The sequence below is a fragment of the Sinocyclocheilus grahami genome, unplaced genomic scaffold (genome assembly GCF_001515645.1).
Source record: "Sinocyclocheilus grahami isolate Dianchi unplaced genomic scaffold, SAMN03320097.WGS_v1.1 scaffold148.1, whole genome shotgun sequence".
Classification (NCBI taxonomy): domain Eukaryota; kingdom Metazoa; phylum Chordata; class Actinopteri; order Cypriniformes; family Cyprinidae; genus Sinocyclocheilus; species Sinocyclocheilus grahami.
Window position 1 is genome coordinate 1,347,838 of NW_015505327.1, and position 22,149 is coordinate 1,369,986.

The following is a 22,149-nucleotide window of genomic DNA, read 5'->3' on the forward strand; positions in this document are numbered from 1 at the left end:
TGTGATTAGACTTGACTCATGACGATCAACTGTGACTTGACTTGCCTCATGATGATCAGCGATGACTTGACTTGACTCAGGGCGATCAACCGTGACTTGACTTAACTCATGAAGATCAGTGATGATTTGACTTGCCTAATGACGATCAACTGTGACTAGACTTGACTCATGACGATCAATTGTGACTTCACTTGACTCATGACGATCATTTGTGACTTCACTTGACTCATGACGATCAACTGTGACTTGACTTGACTCATGACGATCAACTGTGACTTGACTTGACTCATGACTATCAACTGTGACTTGACTTGACCCATGACGATCAGCTGTGACTTGACTTGACTCATGACGATCAACGGTGAGATCAGCTGTGACATAAGGGGGCGCTGTTGTGTCCGCCATTTTACGATCAGGCTCCGCTGTCGCCACCATTTTGTGAGCGTGCTCTAGTGCAGCTGCCATTACACAAGCGGACTCTGTGTCATGTTTCTCCGCAACACCCACCGTGAACACGGAGTCGACACACAGCAGAGCAAAATCCAAAAAATAGCTTAGAGAAGAACGGGGACCCTGCCAGGTTAATTGTGACTTTAAAGGTTAATTTACTCCATCACAAAAAAAGTCTATAAGTACACAATCTGGCAGATCAGAATAACACGCAATATCCAGATACTCTTGAATATAGCCTTCAAGCGGGCGTGTGCCCTGCTTTAAGGCTAATAAAAGTTTTGCAGTGTCCATACCTGGCCAATGTCCACATGAAAAGCTGCTGGATCCTCATGTGGCAGAGTATTCTGTTACGGGGCAAACAAGACGTGAGACGTACGGATCCATTTGCAAGCTTTATTAAGGGCGTGGTCAAAACAGGCGAGGGTCAGGCAATGGCAAACAGGTATATAAAAGACAAAACAAGAGCAGTCCAGTAAACAAGCGAGGGTCAGTCGATGGCGAACATAATCCAACGGGGCGAGACTAGAGGGATAATCCAGGTACAAAGCAAAGGTCCAGGCAGGGGCAATAGGAGAAAGTGGAGCGGGCGAGATGACCTGATTTAGCTTACCTGCCATTTGACAAGTATGACAAGTACGACAGACTTTTGCAACATCTCATTTCAACCCAGGCCAAAAAAAATGCTGGAGAATACAATGGTAAGTTTTCGTTATCCCCAAATGGCCGGAAAGTAAATGTTCATGAGCTAGACACAATACATAAGAACGAAACCTGCTTGGAACTACCACTTGATATATAACGTTTCAATCCAGATCCACCCATGGTGACCTTTAATTTGGCCCACCATGACATATATGAGAAGAGGGGAAAAAATGCTGTTGATGCTAGGCCTGTTGCGATAATTACTATATTGACTTATCGTACGAAATATGGACATGACCATGATAAGTTTTAGTGACGCAGTATTGCCCATTGTGTTGACATGCATGTTTGTTTAGATAAAAAAATGAATTTCTAAAATATTTTAGCTAGGGCTGTCGCGATTCATCGATTTTATTAGACTATTCGATTTTTAAAAATCCTCGACTTCATTTTGCAGGTTGACATCAACCGGCAAAATACCGGAAGTGGCACATTTCACAGACGAGAAGGTATAAAACACATTATTAGTCTGTTTTCCAAGGCTGCATGATATATTAAACCCATTTAAAAATAATTAAGCATAATTGTGAATTCCCAAACGCTACGATTTAATTAATTATATGCAATGCAGTTCTAATACAGTATATGCGCTTTAATTATGTACATGCGTCACACAGCAACTCCGTTCACAGTAGTTCCACAGGAACTGTTATCATTTACACGTGTAGAGCGTTTCAAACTCCATCTCTGCATGTTGTTGTGAGTTTGGGTCTAAGAACGCAACGTGCGCCATTTAATCAGATTTGCAAGGTAAATCAACCCAAACACAGGAGAATACATCCCAGTTTCAAAATAAAAGCTCAAACCCTCACTCTGAATTTACACGCTTTGATGTCCACATATTCATTTAATTACAGTGGCTATAGCATTTCTGTCCTAAAGAAATGGCCAAATATTAAAGATTAAGTGGACACTTGAATGAAATGGTGCTTGGTCAATATTAAACAAGGATTAGATTGCACAGCAATGTGTAAAAACAATCACCAGGCCGTTGGCACCCCCTGCAGGCCTTTGTTGTAATGTGTAATGTACATTAGCTATTGTTTATAATACCTTATGTATTTTAACTATTTTGTTCAATAAAACCATGATTTCTTGCTTTTGATACTTTATTTGAACTAATTACTATTGCCTCATTGCTATTATATGTGTATTTTAAGTAATTTTAAAGGCTATTGATCACTTACATCTATTTTTATTACCACAAAAAAAAATTATAATTATAGGGCACTATGAAATCCGTTTTATTTCCAAATTCATTTTATTCCATTTTCATTTTTCTATACTGTTTTAATGGTTAAATAAAATTGTATTAATCAAAAAGCCTGTCTAATTATTTGAGTTTTACAGTTTTATCTTTACCAAATTCTGTTTTCCATTATTTTCTGGTTTTCTGGTTCCATTAAATTTTAGTTTTTTTTTTCAGGAATACTGCACATTTAATTTTTTTCTCCTAAATAAATTATGGTAAATAATATTTCTGGTAAATACTTCTTTAAAAAGTGTTTTTGATTATAATTGTATTATTAGTAGACTAGAACACGTGGATATGTTGTCATTCTTACACTATAATACTGAACTTTGATTTCAGTGATTTGGACTATGAGATGGACACTTGCTTCTTGCACTTTATGTTGCACTTTACTTTTTTACTTTTGAATTTCATTTGGTTTAATGAAATATAGTTTAATAAAATATTCTTAAGTAAAATTGTAGATTTTTTTGTGGGAAATTAATCGTTTAGATTAATCGATTAATCGATAAATTAGGCGATAGATTAATCAAAATAAAAATAGTCGTTAGTGGCAGCCCTAATTTGAGCTATCCCGCTGCCTCTGACATCTCGTCTGCTCTCTATCTGTGTCTGGGTTGGAGCTTAGGTAGCTCCTCCACACACACACACACACACACACACAGAGAGAGCAGACTGAGATGGGTGACCTGAGCATGTGCGATTACCTGCGTCTGTCCTTCAGGCCGAATCATATATTCATTAAACAGTTTGTGATGAAATACTATCTTTGTCATAGTATCTTTTCAACAATTAAGGGGATTTCCCATGGCTAGCATCAGCGTTGTTCAATGCATTGATTCAACACCATCAATGAAACATCAGCTTCAGCGTTACCCAGGTGACACGATGACCATTGATTGAACCTTATAAAGTGGTGCTCAAAGTTAAATTAATTTCAACAACTTGTTTCAATCATGAATGAATCAGCTTTTCAAAGTGTATTAGTGAATTAATGAACAGACTGGTTTAATGATGACTACTCATAAAGACCGTTCCTTACCACCACCGACTGGTGTAAAAATGTAATTGCATTAATTGCTTCTAGGCATAAAAACAGGCCAAACAGTTTTTCCCCAGGCCATCTCCACCTTAAATAACACACCAATTTACAGTCTGCTTTTTTGTTATAAATTATAATTCAGTGCTCTTGTGGCTTTAGGTAATATGTAAATACATACTTTTATTCATACAGCTGTATATACAGTACATAATGAACACTGTCTGTACATAAACCTCCAGATCTAATGCAAGTTACTTTCTTGTTTTTTAATTTATTATTACTATTTTGTTTTTCATTTTTCTTATTTTTTACTTATTTAAATGTTTTATGTTCTTCTTTGACTCATGTTATATATGTATATATGCATGTATGTATGTACTGTACCCAGACCTCCTGGAACCCACAACAAATTCCTCATGTGTTTGTGCACACTTGGCGAACAAAGCTCATTCAAATTCTAATTTTTCATATTGGGTTGATGTATACATTTGAAGGCTTTATCAACCAGTTCCAATTATGTTTTGATAATATAATGTTTCCCTATTTCTAACCAGAATAGCCAAAAGTCTGGCTAAGTGAGACTGTGTAAGTAACTGTGTCAGTTAAGCTAGGGCAACAGATGTGATTATGACTCTAACCTGTGGCATTAGATTTGGCTGTACGTTCTTCAGTTTCTCCAGGGCTTGTAGCAGAGGTGGGGCTTCCCTGAAGCCCAGGAAACCAGCCACATAAGGGGCATTAAGAGTCACCATCTTACAATCTTCATACAGAACCTATGGAGTAAATAATACTGTGTTAGAATTTAGGATAATTAATTATTAAGATACAGTATGATAGTGAAGTAGCAGCAGTTATTACAAATGGCAGGCATTCTGAGAGTTTCACCATAGAAAGGGGCACTGGGCAGGGTTGCCTATTGTCACTCTTGCTTTTTGCTATGGTTATTGAGTGAGTGAGTGAAGTGATGTGTGGCCAAGTACTGCCCCCTTATTGAACCTCTAGCAGAGGCTGTGAGATGTTGAGATGTAATTTGCACATTTAATAATAGTAATAATAATAATAATAATAATAATAATGTTTATTTTATATAGCGCCTTTTGCAAACTCAAGGTCGCTTTACAAAATCAAAACAGATAAACATGACAGCAAAAAAAAAGAAGAAAAAGAATAATACAGATAAACATGAAATACATGGCATGAATTAGATCATGCAGTCAGAGATCAGAGAAACAAGAAAGGAAAATGTATATTTTAAGGTGGGTTTTAAAATCCTGTAATGAAGAGAGATCAGAGAAACAAGAAAGGAAAATATATATTTTAAGGTGGGTTTTAAAATCCTGTAATGAAGAAAGATCATGAATGTGTTTGGGAATAGAATTCCAGAGTGTGGGGGCAGAGATAGGGTTGTCAACAAGGCTGAAAAACTAAATTCAAATTTTGTACATAACTATCATCAATATTAGAATTATATTCAAATTTAAAAAGCATAATTTCAGTTGGGGGGGGGGGGGGGGGTTTTCTTCTCTCCGGAGGCCACAAGAGGGCGCATCGAGCAAAATATTATGCACGTTTCTTCAAAGCGTAATAAAATAACACAACTATCTTTGAAAAAAAGCGATACTTATAAACCTTATATAATTAAAGTTGCTTAAACAATTAGAAACAAAACAAAATCATGCATGTATATATAGTTTAATACAAAGGACCGAAAACCAATCACAAAGAGTACTTTCTTCATTTAAAAACTTGAGATGCAGTAGGATGGGGAAAACCTGCCATAAAGTCTCGAGACATGTTTTTAAAATGATGAACTTACATTAATTTTAATGTATGCTTTAATGTATTTTAATGTAATGCTTTCTAAACATGCTTTCTCTTGTGCGAGACGCAAGTGCAACGGTGATAGATTTCGCTCTAGAATATGTGATAAATATGCATTCTGTGGGAACGGTTTGGTTTCAATTTTGACGTAAATAACATCATCTCCGCATTGATGTTATTTTTTCCCGCAATATTTTGAATGAACAACGTAGCAGTGCCGCTAGTGGGTTCAACTGGATAGGCTAATAAAAGCATTAAAATGCAATGACACTTACATCATTGTTGCATCTCGTGCACCACTGATAAGGCTGCCTGATGCACATCTAAAATTCGAATGCAACATTGGATTTTTATTTTAAATTCAATGAATATTCGAAATTCGAATTTTTTTTTGACAGCCCTAGGCAGAGATACAAAATGCTCGTCCACCAAACGATGCTAACCTGTGGCGTGGAATTAACAGTAGACCAGTATCTGAAGAGCGTTATTGAATACGAAAACGAACAGGTTGCCAATGAAGCCTGTCTAGGATGGGAGTAATGTGAGAAGATTTCTTTGAAAAAATGAGAACCCTAGCTGCAGAGTTCTGGATATGTTGGAGCTTATTTAATGTTGTGTTTGGTAGACCATAGAAAATAGAATTACAGTAGTCGAGTCAAGAAGTAATGAAGGCATGAACCAGTGTCTCAGCATCATTGATATTTAAGAAGGGACGCAAGCGAGTGCTATTACGGAGGTGAGTGAAGAAATGTGAGGTAGGAAGGAGAGAGAGGAGTCAAAGATTATACCCAGGTTTTTAACAGTGATGGAAGGTCGAACCAAGATCCCAGCAATGTTAACATTGTCAGCACAGAAAGGAGCAACATTTTTTGGTGAACCAACAAGTAGTAGATCTGTTTTATCAGTGTTGAGTTTGAGAAAGTTACTGGTCATCCAAGCATTTATATCACTCCATATCATAGCTGATATGGAGTTGGTGGGAAAGGAAGAGTTGTGTTGAGAACTGATATAGAGCTGGGTGTCATCTGCATAGCAGTGGAAGTTGAAGCCATGATGATGGATAATGTTACCTAAAGGGAGCATATAGATGATGAAGAGTATAGATGATGAAGAGTAAAGGCCCAAGAACCATACCCTTTCTGGTATTTTGGTTCATGATAAACAACATAAAATTTAATCACTCACCGAACTTAGGTGATGGTTTACCCATGGTTTACTGATTTCTCTCTCCCATTTGTTTTAGATGTTTAAAAAAAATATCTGGTCTAGGGCAGAACAGGATTATTAGTAACACATTACGAGTGTGGAAATTAATCAGGAGTTGGGAAGGGAAAGGGAAAGAAATAACTTCTTCAGGTATTTTTAAATTAGGATATTTGTGTAAAAGCATATCGTCCCTGGATTTTCTTCTTGCTCCACTCCAACAGAACGGGTGCTCCTGGATAACAGAGCTAAGAGGTCACTAATAAAGCGATGTTATGAAGATCTTTTACAAGGAGCAAAAGTCAATAATGAGTCAACCCTAGCTACAGTGTGTATAGAATATTTTGTTGCTTTGCAGCCTGAAATGAAGACGGATACAGTTTTTGTTTTATCCAGCTGTAATTACTCAGTGCAACTTATAACATCCAAGTGAAAGATATAACACCAACATGCCAGAAAAAAAAAAACAGAATCACTGAGTTGGAAAAAGGATCCCCCCCCGCCCCCCTCCTAAACTCAATCAGGTGTAGCTAATCACCTTCTAAGTGGCACACAAAGCCATTTCATGTTCAACTGTGATCAGCTGTGATCATTTTGAGTAGCTCAGCATGAAAAGAGCTTACCTGGAGCATTTCAGGCCTTGGCAGTGCAACTGAAGCAAACAATAAAATATGGGTGGCAAGGCACTGTCAAAAGATCTCAAGGATAAAGTTGTGGACAGGCACAAGTCAGGAGATGGATACAAAAAAAATTTAAAGGCTGTATCAATGCCTAGAAGCACAGTGATGTCTATTATTAAGAAGTGGAAGGTATTTGGTACAACACAGACCCTTCCTGGATCAGGACATCACTCCAAAATTAATGAAAGAGCCAGGAGGAAACTGGTCAGAAAGTCAAGTCACCTTTATTTGTATAGTGCTTTATACAATACTGGTTGTGTCAAAGCAGCTTTACATAGTCAAACAGGAAAAGATAATGCAAGAAGAGTCATTTTTCCAGTTAAAGTCAGTTCATTGATGATTCAATGATTCAGAGGACTTGTCAGGTTCCTGTGGTCTTGTGCCGATGGTCGTCGAGGTGAGGTCTTCACAGTACTATGATATGGTCTAAATCCTGACTGGAAGTCCTCAGATACCATTTCTCTCTAAGAATGAACATAGCTTAGAGGATACTGCCTTTTCAAGTATTTTTGACAGAAAAGGTAGATTTGAGATCGGTCTGTAATTAACTAATTCTCTAGGATCAAGTTGTGTTTTTTTTAATGAGAGGCTTAATAACAGCCAATTTGATGGGTTTAGGGACATATCCTAAAGACATTGATGAATTAATAATATTCAGAAGAGGATCTATGACTTCTGGAAGCACCTCTTTTAGTAGGTTAGATGGAGTAGTGTCTAACATACATGTTGTAGGTTTTGATGATTTGACAAGTTTATACAATTCTTTCTGTCCTATAGCAGAGAATGAGTGGAATTGTTCCTCAGGGGATCTATAGTGCACTATCTATCTGATGCGATACTGTGGCTGACGGCTGCATAGTTAGAATTTTATCTCTAATAGTATCGATCTTGGAAGTAAAGATGTTCATAGAGTCATTACTGCTGTGCTGGTGGGAATTGTCTCCATCTTTTGATGCCTTATTTTTCATTTATTTAGCCACTGTATTGAGTAAATGCCTGGGGTTTGTTTTCTTCTAAGAGAGATGAAAAGTAAGTAGATCTAGCAGTTTTTAGATCTTTTCTACAAGTAGAAGTACTTTCCTGCCATGCAATACGAAATACCTCTAGTTTTGTTTTCTTCAAGCTGCGCTCCATTTTCCGGGCTGCTTTCTTTAAAGGCATATGTAAGTTTTTGCCGCTAGTATTCAAAAGAAACAAAGGTGTAGTTTGATGACGCCATGACTGAGTGTGGAATCATGGGAGTTGTCGTCTTAATCCCCACAGCCGATGCAATCTGACGGGACTCGGGTAGAGATCATGGATGAGCTAATGATTTATTAACGTCGTAGTATGAAGCAGGGTGAGGCTGAAAGCCGTCGAAGCAAAATGAGGCCGCTGAACGAGCGTGACACACGGCTCGAAAGCAGGGGAGCTTTTATTATGCCACAGTTGACCACTTCCGCTCCTTCCGGTCATGCGTATGTGGGGTAAAGCATCGCTGTTTTATCATACTAGATACATTTGAAAGTTCTGTTATAATGCTACTCTGTGCAGTCGTCACCTGTCTAATAAATGCATAACATACTAAAGTGTCTTTGGTGTTTCCATGTTTTCTACAAGACAAAACCAGAAATTGAGGGTGTATGACATCATTGGCAGGCGACACTATGGACACGGCCCGTGTCACTAGTTAAAATTGCTTCTTTCTCTGGATTTAACCCCTTGGGGTCGAACCCCACACTGGTGTGGTCTGTCTCGTATTTTCTTGATGACCGCGAAAAGAACTCAAAATACTACGTAATTTTTTTTTATCGTACAGATAAGAATAGGATATCTTTTGAAACTGCAAAGGGTCTACTTTTATTTGTGTATAGTCATAACAAAACAATGAGCTTTTTTAAAACACAAACATGTACATTCACGCTGCTCACATATTATTGTAGCCCAGTTTGTGCTGAATACAGTGTTATCAGTCTTTAGCCATTAATGTTTTTACTGAAAAAAAACACAAATGTCAGGGCATGTCAACTTCTCCAGGACCCCAAAACACCCTCAGACCCCAGAGGGTTAAACATTCTTCGAAACATTTCGGATAATGTAAGTACACAAGTCAGCAAAATATATAACACTGTTCTAGTAGTTTTTGGATATTTTAATTTAAAAATCTTACATATTGTGCCTTTAAGGCGCGAGTGTGCTCATTATACCACGGTGTCGGACTGTTTTCCTTAATCTTCTTCAAGCATAAAGGAGCAACCGTATATAATGTGCTAGAAAAGAGAGAGAGTAAATAGTTTGTTACACCTCAATGGAGTTCAGAATGTATATAAATGCTGATCCCATTGCATCTTTTCATTATCAACATGGATCTTAAAATCACCAACTACAGTAAGTTTGTATCTGCAGCCAGCACTAACTCAGAAAATCTGCAAATTCTTTGATAAAGTCTGTATGGTGCCCTGGTGGCCTGTATATAGTAGCCAGTACAAATGTCACAGGGGATTTATCATTAACACTTGTTTCTCTGGGTACTGTTATATGAATCACCATTACTTTAAACTAATTATACTTGAAACCAGATTTCTGAGAAATACTGAAAATATTACTATAAATTGTAGCAACACCTGCCCCTTTACATTTTTGGAAGTGGCTCATATTTATAACTAATCTTGGGGGGTAGATTCATTTAAAATAATGTAATCATCTGGTTTCAGCCAGGTTTCTGTCAAACAGAGCACATCTAAGTTATGATCTGTGATCATATCATTTACAAAAATTGCTTTTGTAGAAATGGATCTAATATTAATTTAGCCAAGCTTTATCATTTATCTGTATTATATCTGTTTTTTATTTGTTTAACATCAATTGAAATGTTACCCTTAAATAGTTTTGGACGTTTTTTTGTATTTTCTGGTTTGGGGAACAGACACAGTCTCTGTAGTATGATATCTAGGTGAAATAATCTCTGTGTTGAGAATTAACTGACTTCTGTGACGTGAATCTAGATTAAAGAATCTAGATTATCAGTTTAAATCTAGATCAAAGACCTATCTTTTTAACTTGGCATACACATGACACACTATCACATTTCTATCATTCACATCCATTATAGGATTGCTACACTTTATAAATTAGGTTAACTGGAACCAGGAATACTTTCCATAACCAATGTAATAGCATCTACGCTAATATACGCTCTTGTCAGTCTCATTCATATTCTGAGGTTACTGTAGTCACCTGGATCTGGTGGATCAGCACCTGGGAACAACCACAACAGCCCTGAATGTCAACAAGATGAGCCCTAGAGACAGATTCCCTTTGAAGACATCATCAACATGACAGCCATTGCCACAGATCCTTAGCAAAGACCATGAAACCCAGACAAGTCCTCTGCACAGCCCCTGTGGCCAGTTTGAAGACCCTCCAGTGGAAGAAGTACAGGGTAAGAACATCTCAGGTGGCACACTGCCAATAATGCAGCCATCAGCCCAAGTGTGCTGTAAGGACACTGCAGGGCAGAATTTCACTTGAACACAATGGGGAAGCAAATTACAGGTTGAGAGTACTCCTTTAAAGGGTGGGCTCACAAAGTGAATTTTCAAGGTGCGTACCTTTGCAGAAGCTGAGGGAACTGCATTTATACATTCATGAACACCATGAACTGGTGCACTGTGCCATATGGAAGTAAACCTCAGAAGCACTCGTGATGAGAGCTATCTGAACATACAATAGGCCATGTTCAGATGCACTTAGATAAAATATAATACTTCATGTCTACTGCTGACTTTTTGGAATACTCTGGGTTTTTTAATGTTTTATTTAACATCGCAAAAATGTAGAATGCATGGATGCCCTACGTTTTGATGTCACCACTGGGATAACACGATGTTTAAATTAAGTCTTATAATGCAGTTTACTTGCTTTGCCAGGTTACTGATTTGCATGTACACCTGTAAAATGGATTATTTAAATAAGGGGTTCTGTAGTATAGACTACACACAGTTAGGGTGATATTAAATGACTTAACCCGTGATACAAGATTTTGTCCATATTGCCCATCTAAGTCATTCATCCCACTATCAACAGGCACGTCATGTAGGCTACACTTCTTATATTTCGTTTAAGCACCACAAGGTGTCACTGTGGCCTCAAAGCTTACAAATCGCCTACTCAGGCTCGATTACTATTCCTGAGGTAAATCATGCCCTCATCATTACCATATGGACAAAGACATGTAGAAATAAATACATTTGAAAATAAATCATGCAGACCTCATTAAAACAGTCTCATAGTGAAACCTAGTGGCTGTAGTGAAATTGATGTCTTAAGTGTGTACATCTAGAGTTGCTGTAGATAGTGTTGTGTCAGAAGAAATTCAACAGAACGCTGCATTTCCCTTCCATGCGGTTTGATGTTACAAAAGTCTTGAAAATATATGTCACAATGACCCAACCTAGTAGTGAAGAAGACGTGAGTGAACAACTAGAAACAAGATCATGTTGCTCCAAATCCTCACCTTCATGTCAGTTTTTATCAGCCAGTGGAATGGCTATGAGAGCACGTGCAAAGGCGGAAGCAGCACGAGCGCATTTGGCATTTACAAAGAAAGAAGCAGGGGTGATGAAAGAAGCATACATTCTGGAAGAAGCAGCTAGAAAGAAAGTGGAGCTTAAGGCAAACTTACACACACTGCAGCTAGAAAGAGCAGCTGCTGTTGCCGAAGCAGAGGTGTTGGAGGCAGCCGCTGAGGAAAAGCTCGGAGAGACAGATCGTAAATGTTCCTTAAGGTTGTCATTACAAAACTTAACACAGTTTCCAAGTGAAAGTGTTTCCTGTCCTGTCATGCAACACTCAGTCACAAATCCACTTTCAAACTTAAAGACACTTGATCTCTCTAGTCTACCAGTGCACCAGCAAAAGAAGGACAGTAGTGAGACAGCAAGAAGCTATACGAGAAAGAATAATGTACAGTCAAGTGAAATCAGTGACTATGAGTACAGTGAGTTACCTGCTCAACATCCTATAAAACCAAACACTAACTGGAATTCTATTAACAATCCCTTTACTGCAAGCTCTCCAAGAGAACCCTACCACTACAGTGAGCAGCCACATACTGCAAGATTCCAGCACATTCATTTCCAGTCCAGGCAGTGCCAAGCAAACCCTTCAACTACAATGGACCTAGCAAAATACCTATAACAACGTGAGATGGTAAGCTCAGGCTTATCAAAATTTGACGTTCAACCAGAGAATTACTGGGCTTGGAAGGCATCCTTTCTTCGCACCACAGAACATTTTAATCTCACAGCCACAGAGGAGCTTGATTTGCTTTGTAAATGGCTTGGACCACCATTCTTTGAACAGGCTCAGAGAATCAGAGCAGGTCACATTCACAACGCCAGTGCTGGCCTTAGGATGGTATGGCAAAGAATAGAAGACATTTATTGTTCAGCTGAAGTAATAGAGAATGCTTTACTCAAAAAGGTTGAACAATTCCCAAGAATCTCAAGCCAAGACAACCTTAAACTGAGAGAACTGGGCGACACTGTTGGAACTTGAAGCGGCACGAGCTGATGGATACTTACCAGGGCTCACATATCTCAATACATTCAAACAGCAAATAAATTATATAGAGAAAGCGAGCAAAGAACATTTACATTATAAAAGAACAGGTAACACTTTACAATAAGGTTCCATTATGAACAAACAATGAATAATAAATTTTTTTACAGTATTTATTCAGCTTTGTTAATGTTAATGAAAATACAGTCGTTCATTGTTACTTCATGTTAATTCACAGTGCATTAACTAATGTTAACAAGCACAACTTTTGATTTTAATAATGCATTAGTAAATGTTGAAATTAACATTAGCTAAGATTAATAAATGCTGTAGATGTATTGTTCATGCTTAGTTCATGTTAACTAAAGTAGTTAACTAATGTGAACTAATGAACATTATCACTGTAGCAGCAAATTAGCTCAAAGGGGAAATATTTATAATTGTAACTATAAAGTGGTTATAATTAATAATAAATATTTAGATTAGATCTTACAATTAACTGTAGCAGAATCAATATTACAATTATTTGATCTGTCCATCCACCGAGCAGACAATATAATAATTTATCAATTCAAGGAAAGATAATTTTCCTGGCCAAGGAACAGTAGCTTTCCTACTTTAGGCAGCACTAGCAGTAATTTAGCATGTAGCAAGATTCAACATTCAGTGACTCCGAATTGTGAGCAGCACAGAGACAATCAATTGTGAATATAAGGGATTTATTCAATTAAACTATAGCGAACATACAACTAAATCAAGCAAAACACATATATACAGAACGAAGGAAAGTAAAGAAGAGAGAGAGAAAAGCAAAAGAATGGCAGTATTTCACATCAATTAACCACAACCTAATGAGAATCATCAAAGAATCAAAAATCACCTTAAAAAGGGGCCCAAACTTAAACACGCATCTAAATAGTTGTAAACGGTTACTTGCATTAGCTTTGTTGCTGAACAAGAGCCCTGATGCGGTAGACACGGAGGTTCTTGATGAGTTCTTTAGAAGTGAGCTGGAGGTTTTCCTCTGGTTCTTCTGAAGATAGGAAAGTCCACAGCGAATCGACAAAGTTACTTGAAGATAAAAACTGCTGGAAAATCAAACTCAAGAGGGGAGTTTGGAGGAGTCTTGGGTAGTGTCCATCTCAAGAAGAAAAATTTCTAAGCAAAGATTAGTCTGAGTTAATGACTTTTGATAGTTCCTATCCACACCCACCTGTTGGGTGGAATACTGGGGCGTGTCTACGTGGTGAAGAAAGAAACATCTAGGAGATATTAAACCAGATACATTCATGCACCTGAATATAAGCATTTAGATATTAACTAATACAAATAATGAGTGGTAACTAGGCTAATATACAGACAACACATGCATATACCAGATACATTTGTAACTGATTAATTATAGTCTAAATAAAGAAAAGGTCTTTATGTGTGTGTGTTATGTGTATGGAGAGCATGGGGGTAGTTTGCTGGTCAGCCAGGCCATTGGTACCTGGCACCGGAGGTCATTTACATCTCTTTGGAATGTGTTTGAAGTTCAATGGGGAGACGAGAGTGGTGAAACTGTTTAGCATCTCTTTGATAGTGGGGGGAACCACTGGCAATTTAGCACCCATTTAAATGTAGAATGTGGGGCCATGTCTGTAATTTATACGCAAATGTCAAAAGGCTAAAAGGAGTCTCTAAGACATAAAACCCCAATGATCATCCATGATTTTAAGCAGATGCTACACTGACTTCAGTCTAGCACGAGTTTAAGCACTTGAACTTAAACACTCGTTATAATTAGTGAAACTGTCTACACTGTATGATGAATGAATTTCATACATACATCGTACGTAGATCTGCTCTTTGTTGTTTATGAGACAATTCGCAAGAGTGCAGAATTCAGTCAGTGAGCGCGTGCACTGATCAAAACTCTGGCATTTCAGCGATGACTAATCTGAATGCCTCTGATTGACCATTGCAGTCATAAGCTCAACAGAATCGTATGTGATTGGCTATAATCAGGGTTTCTACAGACATGAACAAGTTAAACTGAAGACTTTTTAAGACCTTTTTAATACCACCTCATATGAAATTTAAGACCTAAACCTGTAATGGAAATTCACATTTTATTACATACATGTGTGTAATATTTAATTTGTTTAAATTGAGTAAACAATTTATTCTGAAGAAATGTTTCATCAGTGTTCTATCAGTCTTTACATACTTAAATCTGCATATTTTTATTTACCTTTACAAAGGCCTATTTTTAACCTTTTTAGATGTATGCATCATCTTTCATGTCAAATTATTACAATTTATCAATAAATTCAATATACACTATAGGGCTGCTACCAGTCAGATTAAATAATTTACACTGCAAATAACAATAATTACAACTGCAATAAATAATGTTGTGAGATTAATGTTTTAAATGAATTTATGAATATACAAATAAGAAATGTTGAGGGGAAAAATGCATACTTTTCTACAAACTTCACAACTAAACTACCAGTAAGTCACTGAATGAGTGAGTCATTGAGTCATTCATTCAACTGATTGAGTGTTATCATGCTGGTATCTTAAGGACTTTCGTGGATAGCTGACTCCTAAAGTTTTTGATATTCTTCATATTCTGTGTGGTGGTCAGATAGAAATTAATATTTTCCAATAAGTTTAAACTGATTTTTACCTTTTATGGGCATTTTTTTACCTTTATAAAGCCATTTTTTATTAAAGGGAGCATTATCTTTTGAGTCAAATTCTTACATTTAATCAGTGAATTAGAATAATAAGACATTTGGGCTGTTACCAAGCAAATAAAATCAGTATCAACAAAATTAATCTTTGCAATCCAGACATAAGCTGCATCTGAAGTGGCATTTAGATGTATTTACACACTGTTTAATGCAGAACATGAATGCATTTAACCTGCAGTTACAAATGCATAAATAATGTTTTGATATATTAAACAAAACGTTGAATACTGATATCTGAAATGATTTAAAAAATGAAAATATACTTTAAATGTGAAATTAAAACCCCCAGTAGGTGGCAGCAAGTCACTGTTAATAAGTGAGTCATTGCGACTGAACCGAATCATTTAAACGGTTGATTCATTCAGGAACAAAACACTGTTTTGCGCGAAATAGTGCAAAAACAGGCAATATGGTGTCTAAACCGTAAGTCTCTTAATAAAACTTCTAGCTTATTGAACTGTTGTAAAAAATCAATATCACATTTGTATATGGTAATTTTGGGAGAAAAAAGGCACTCTTCATGTGAAATTGATTAACTATATGAAGTGGTATAAATATACACACTTTCTGCCCCCATGTCTTGAATTTGTGATCATTCTGAATGTATTTTAATAGACTGAATCGTGCCATAAAGGAGCGCACTGCAAATGCGCACACGCACAAGACTTCACATAATGCGCAGTGTGCACTATGTAGGTGTTTTGAATGTTGTGAGAATATTGAGCAAAATAGCTCACTTGTCATGGTGTTACTTAACTATATCATGTTATAAATAAACTAAACATTTTGAATTTTTACCTCAGTGTGTTTCTTCTGAGTTTATGTGTGCTGTTACGCTCGTTTGTTCTGAAGTTTCTCACAAAGAGACAAACAGAGTGATTCTTAACAGTGCGACCCTGATACCAGAAATATACTATCCATTATCAATTGCTGTTTACATTGAATGTAGGCTAATAAAATTAGAAGAATCATTCTTCGATACTATGCTGGGTTTTTTTTGTCACTTATGTTTTAATCAGGCTATTTGTCTGGTCAGGCAGTTCGACCTGTATTCTGCTACTGCGATTCTCTCTGATGATGCAGCAACTACAGCAGGGAAGAAAAAAATCTTCGGTCTGTCCAAAGATTGTAAACGGTCCGGCAGACTGAAGATTTTTAGCGGTAATGTGACCAAAAATATTTAAGACCCATAGAACCTGAATTTAAGACATTTTAAGACTTTTTAAGGCCTTATATTAGGAAACTATTATTTAAGACATTTTAAGACTTTTTAAGGCCTTATATTAGGAAACTATTATTTAAGACATTTTAAGACTTTTTAAGGACCAGCGGACACCCTGATAATGCACAACGCTATAATCGCATAAAATGAAATACGATGCAAAATGAATGGATCTAAATTTAATGCGGTAATCAACACTTTTCATTTCATTTTCACTTTTTTCACAACAGCCGTAATAGATTTCATTTAATTGTTCAGGGGCATTTCAGTCCTGTAGCCAGGGGAAGTCTAAGCCTTTACCATCCTTAAAGCTTCAGTCCTGGGGGCACTCTTGTTTTACACGTATTTGGTACCACCTATTGTTGCGGGTATATTATTGACATGTAAAAGTCTAGACCCTGAATATAAGATGACTACATTTTTTCCAAAAGAATTTACAAGAAAAAGAAAAAGACTCTTATATTCGGAACAATATGGTTGTAGCAGTTTTTGTTTCTTCCCTATCTGTCCCAGTTTCTGAGTCTGTTCAATTAGTAATTCTGTTCACTGTCGTCTGATTATCTCAGTTCCCTTTGTTTGGTTCTTATAAGCCCTCAGTTCTCCCTCTTATTTGTAGTATTGTAGTTTAGTCCTGCGTTAATCCTGTTTCCTGAGTACTTTTTATTAAAAGTGTGTTTCCTTGAACTATTCCTCATGGGGAGAGTTTCTATACACCACGTTACGTAACAACGGTATTCTATGACTTATAAACAGGCATATGAATTCTCGGGGGGCCACCTTACCCCAAAGGTATAATTTTATCTTTTTACTATATCTTTTACTCCACAAATCTAAAAACACTGATGTTTCCATGAATCACACCTTAACAAACAGATACAAAAACTTTGATATTCAACATAATACAATGTCATAGATCATATTGAAGTTAAATTCAACAATGGGTTAATATCTTATACATCAAATCAATGGCAGAGGTTAGGCCTAACAATATCTACAATATCAAAACCTTTCAATTCATACAGAGACACATGACAAAGATGCCCTTTGTGCCCACTGCTTTTTATTTTAGCATTACATACTTTGACAACTGCTGTCAGAAGTAACCCTATTATTAAAGGCATTTCAATTAAAGGCAGGACCATCGGATCACACACTATGCAGACGATACTATTCTTTTTTTTAACAGACCATGACATATCTGTTGTAGCGCAAAACTGATTAATAGCAGGGCTGAACTGAACTGCCTGTAGAGCTCAGAGACAGGATTGCGTCAAGCCACACATCTGGGGAAGAGTTCAGAAAAAAATAGATTGAAAAGTTTGTAGACAAACTTTAAGTTGGCTTGAAAAAGCCTAGCTAGAAAGTTTGAAAAGGTTTTAAAAGCTTGCAGTCTAAAAGTTTTCAGTTTGAAAGTTAAAATAGTTTTAAAGATTAAAGTTTGAATGTTTTGAAGGCAATACAGTCTATCAGAAAAAACAGATAGGTATAAAACATATTGCTAGGGTACCTGGGGTGGTTGTTAGGCTGTTTCTAGCATGACTAGCATGTTGTTAACATGTATTTATCATGATTAGCATGTTACTAGCATGTTTCTAACATGGTTAACATGTTGCTAGCATGATTAGCAAGTAACTAGCATGTTTCTAACATGATTAGCATGTTACTAGCATGCTGTTAGCATAATTAACAAGTTACTAATGCGTTGCTAACATGATTCTAGCATGATTAACATTTTTCTAGCATGGTGTTAACATTTTGTTAGCATGATTAGCGAGTTACTAGCATGATGTTAGCATTATTAGCAAGTTACTAACATGTTAACATGATTAGCATTTTATTAGCATGGTGTTAGCATTTTGATAACATGATTAACAAGTTACTAGCATGTTTCTAATATGCTTAGCATGTTACTAGCATGTTGTTATCATTATTAGCATGTTATTAGCATGGTGTTAACATGATTAACAAGTTACTAGCAAGTTTCTAGCATGATTAGCATGTTACTAGCATGATTCTAGCATGATTAACATTTTACTAGCATGTTCCTAGCATGTTTAGCAAAGTGGCTAGCATGTTTCTAGCATGATTAACAAGTTACTAGCATGTTGTTAGCATGATTCCAGCATTATTAGCAAGTTACTAGCATGTTTCTATGCTAACCCAGCTAAAAAACAGTTGATTCAGTAAAAAAAAAAATGCTAAAAACCAGCCTGGCCTGCTAAAAAAAAGTGGCCAAAACCACTTTAAAACCAGCTTGGGAGACCAGCCAAAGCAGTCAATCAGCTTAGGCTGGTTTTAACTGTTTTTTTCAGTAGGGAGTTGTTAAGCTGTGCTATAGCAATAGACAGCTTAAATACACCATAAGTCTTATTGTATAAAAGTTTTCACCCCCTCAATGAAAGTCTATGGGATTTTAGGTGGATTTGATAGTCTGGTTTACGAAAACTGTAAGCCGGATCAGTTAGAAAAGATATAGCAACCCTAGTCAGACCAGTCTGAAGGTCTGACCCGAGTTTGGTGGTGGTAGCTTTAACAGTCTAGGAGGAGATACATTTTAAAATTTGGTCTCGAAGTAGAAGAAGTTTAAATAGGATTTCAGCAAACTGCAACACTCCACCGATCTGGGCCCGTATTCACAAAACATCTTAAGGCTAAAAGTAGCTCATAACTCGCCGATTTAGGAGAAAATCTTAAAAATAATGGGCGTGTCAGTCCTAAATATAGGACTCCTAAATTTTTGCTCTGAGAGTATTTCACAAAGCCTTTTAGTGCTAAAATTAGCTCCTAAATCTGTGAAACGTTAGGAGTAGTGAAGAGGACTCCTAAGTCACTAAGACCAAATCTGAACTATCCTAAAATGGCTGTTACCAGCAATCTACCTCGGAATATAAACATTTTAGAAACATTTGACGATAATGAGCTTTTAAAAAAGGTATCGGCTTTGGAGGTTATCCCAATTCCAAATTTTTTATTATATCCTTAATATTCTCGCGTCCAGTTTGGTTTTCTTTTATGTTTGCATGTCTTACTATCAACCATGATTATTCTACTCTGCTAATTAAAAGGCTGTTTATATGCATATTACCAAAATTTTATTAGTCACTTAGTCGCAGAAAAAAAAAATCCACATGAAGTTGCAAAATCACGCAGTCCGTGACGGACAAATCGTTAACGGCTGGGCTATGTGGGAATATAGTAGGCCTACATCGGGCAAGACATCCATATATGCTCTCCTTAGTCCTAACGTTCATCGACCTCACATGTGGCTTATCATCTGAAAAATATATGTAGTAGCAACTTTACATGGCAGCTCAATCTAATGTTAGCCTAGAAAAAAGTGCGCTGTTCACGTGTTTGTGCGGCGTGTGGAAGCTGAACAGCAGCGCTTTATTCATGTGCACTCAGAATAACAATGAAACGTTGGGCTTTTGTTAAAGGTCATATGATGCGATTTCAATTTTTCCTTTCTCTTTGGAGTGTTACAAGCTCTTGGTGCATAAAGAAGATCTGTAAAGTTGCAAAGACTACAAAGTAGGGATGAAACGATTCCTCGAGTAACTCGAATACAAAAAATCATCGAGGCAAATTATGTGCTTCGGAGAATCGTTCAGACCAATTTACTAGGGATGCACTGAATTTTCCAAAAGGTCCTGGCTGCAGCCTGTAGTATGATGACGTAGCTGGATCAGAGCCAATAAGTATTGGATGTTTGACGAGCATGCGCAGATATTGGATTTTAATGCGCATGCGCAAAGTGGGACTGTCATTGAAGCTAGTATTTAATGTAAATTAAACTGTAATTACGAGATATAGGTGTGTTTCATAGGCTTACACAAATTATATTATACTGTGATTTTAAACTAGTAGTGTATTCAAACTTTATTTAAGCAACGATGGCGTAGTTTTGAATGAAAGGGTATGTAAGCTATGTTTATTTTTTATTAGTTTGATTCGTTTTAGAAATAAAACTCTACTAATCACAATTTTGTTTGTTCTTTATGAAAAAATGGGGTGTAACTATTGTTACTAAAATACGTGGACATAATTTTTATACCATATAAAAATAAAAAGAAGAAAAACAATCCTGTCAGTCGGGGTTCCGTATAGCCGATAGATCCGTTATCCCGGGTTAATCACATGTCCAGCAAAAAAAAACACACACGGTCGGGGACAAGGCATATTAACACAAAGATGACCATTTCCTTTTTTGTGTGTTAGGCCTATATGCAAGTAAAATCCCTGGAGACCAGTTATAAATGGCTAAAGACAACCATCCATTCCGTTACGAGAGCGCTCTCTCTCTCTCTCTCTCTAGCTATATTAGAATAATATAAAATCTAAATAAACAAAATGGATCGGCATTAATCTAATACCCCCAATTAAATTTAAATAAACATGACGGATAGACTCAAAAATACATTTAGGCTAACTCTGATAGAGTGATGTATCAGAATCAGAATGAGCTTTACTGCCAGGTATGTTTTCACATACGAGGAATTTGTTTTCATGACAGAAGTATATCTTAATAATTAGCTATTTACAGTGCAACGTCTGCATATCAGTCATGTTACAGTGCTTGTTGTATCCTTATGTGCATCCTGGCGATAACATATGAATTGCAGGCTATTCAAAAAATAAATAATTAAATAAATAAAGCTTTGAAGTTGCCGGTATAGACGAAAACATCGCGGATGAATTTAGACATTAAAGTTTTTACATTGTAATGTAATGTAGGTCATCGTGTAGATATGTAATGTAGGTCAAAAACCCTTGCTGCATGTACTGCATTAGACTTAAGTTAGACCAAGTCGTTAGACTAAGTCGCTGTGGATAAAAGCGTCTGCAAAATGATAAAATGTAAATAAAAATATGAATTTATTCGAGACCTACTACAGCGCACGCGCGTAAAATATCCACTACGTAGTGGATATAGTCCAGCTACGTCATCGTGCTGCAAGCTGCAGCGAGGACACACTCGAATTTTGGAGACGCGCAAGATGGCGCCGTGAGCACAGGTGTTGAGTTATTGCGCCCATCAACAAAGTTAAATCTGAGCAATAAAACGGACATTTCTTTATCAATTTACGTTTTAACTGGATGCTTAGTGCTACTCGTGCACCATAGTTTGTTCTGAAACATGTCAGCTGATAAGAAAAGAAAGAATTCTGCTACGAAGAAGAAATAAATGGCTGCTGACACGGAGACGACAGCCAATTCTGCTGCTGCCTGCAACGTTTTAATTGACAGTTGTCACGACTACTATGGGCCTGAAGAGAAGATGGAATTTTCGATGTTGTCAGTAGAAGATTTCCCCTCGCTTCCTTCTACTCCTCTGAAGCCTCCCTCCAAAAAAGGCCGTGGTGAGTCCGCTGACGACATTGTGACGAAACTTTCTAAGCTAATCAACATGAGGTCTGATAAACTGGAGTCAATTAATGCGGCGAATACTTGTCACATTGCTGGTTGTTTCCCAGGTCGAGTCTTCGCTT

The 22,149-nt window shown here is 36.9% G+C and overlaps 1 protein-coding gene across 4 annotated transcripts in view; it reads right to left on the reverse strand.

The window, feature by feature from the left end:
• The window catches only part of LOC107591934 (endonuclease V), a 208,601-nt gene that overhangs the window by 160,564 nt on the left and 25,888 nt on the right, over positions 1 to 22,149 (reverse strand). For all 4 annotated transcript variants that reach the window (XR_001609923.1, XM_016281226.1, XM_016281225.1 and 1 more), the window contains one exon: positions 4,088 to 4,222. Coding sequence is in view for 3 of the 4 variants with exons in the window: in XM_016281226.1 (XP_016136712.1) it covers positions 4,088 to 4,222 (135 nt within the window). In the remaining variant the exon portion in view is untranslated. The remainder of the gene's footprint in view (positions 1 to 4,087; positions 4,223 to 22,149) is intronic.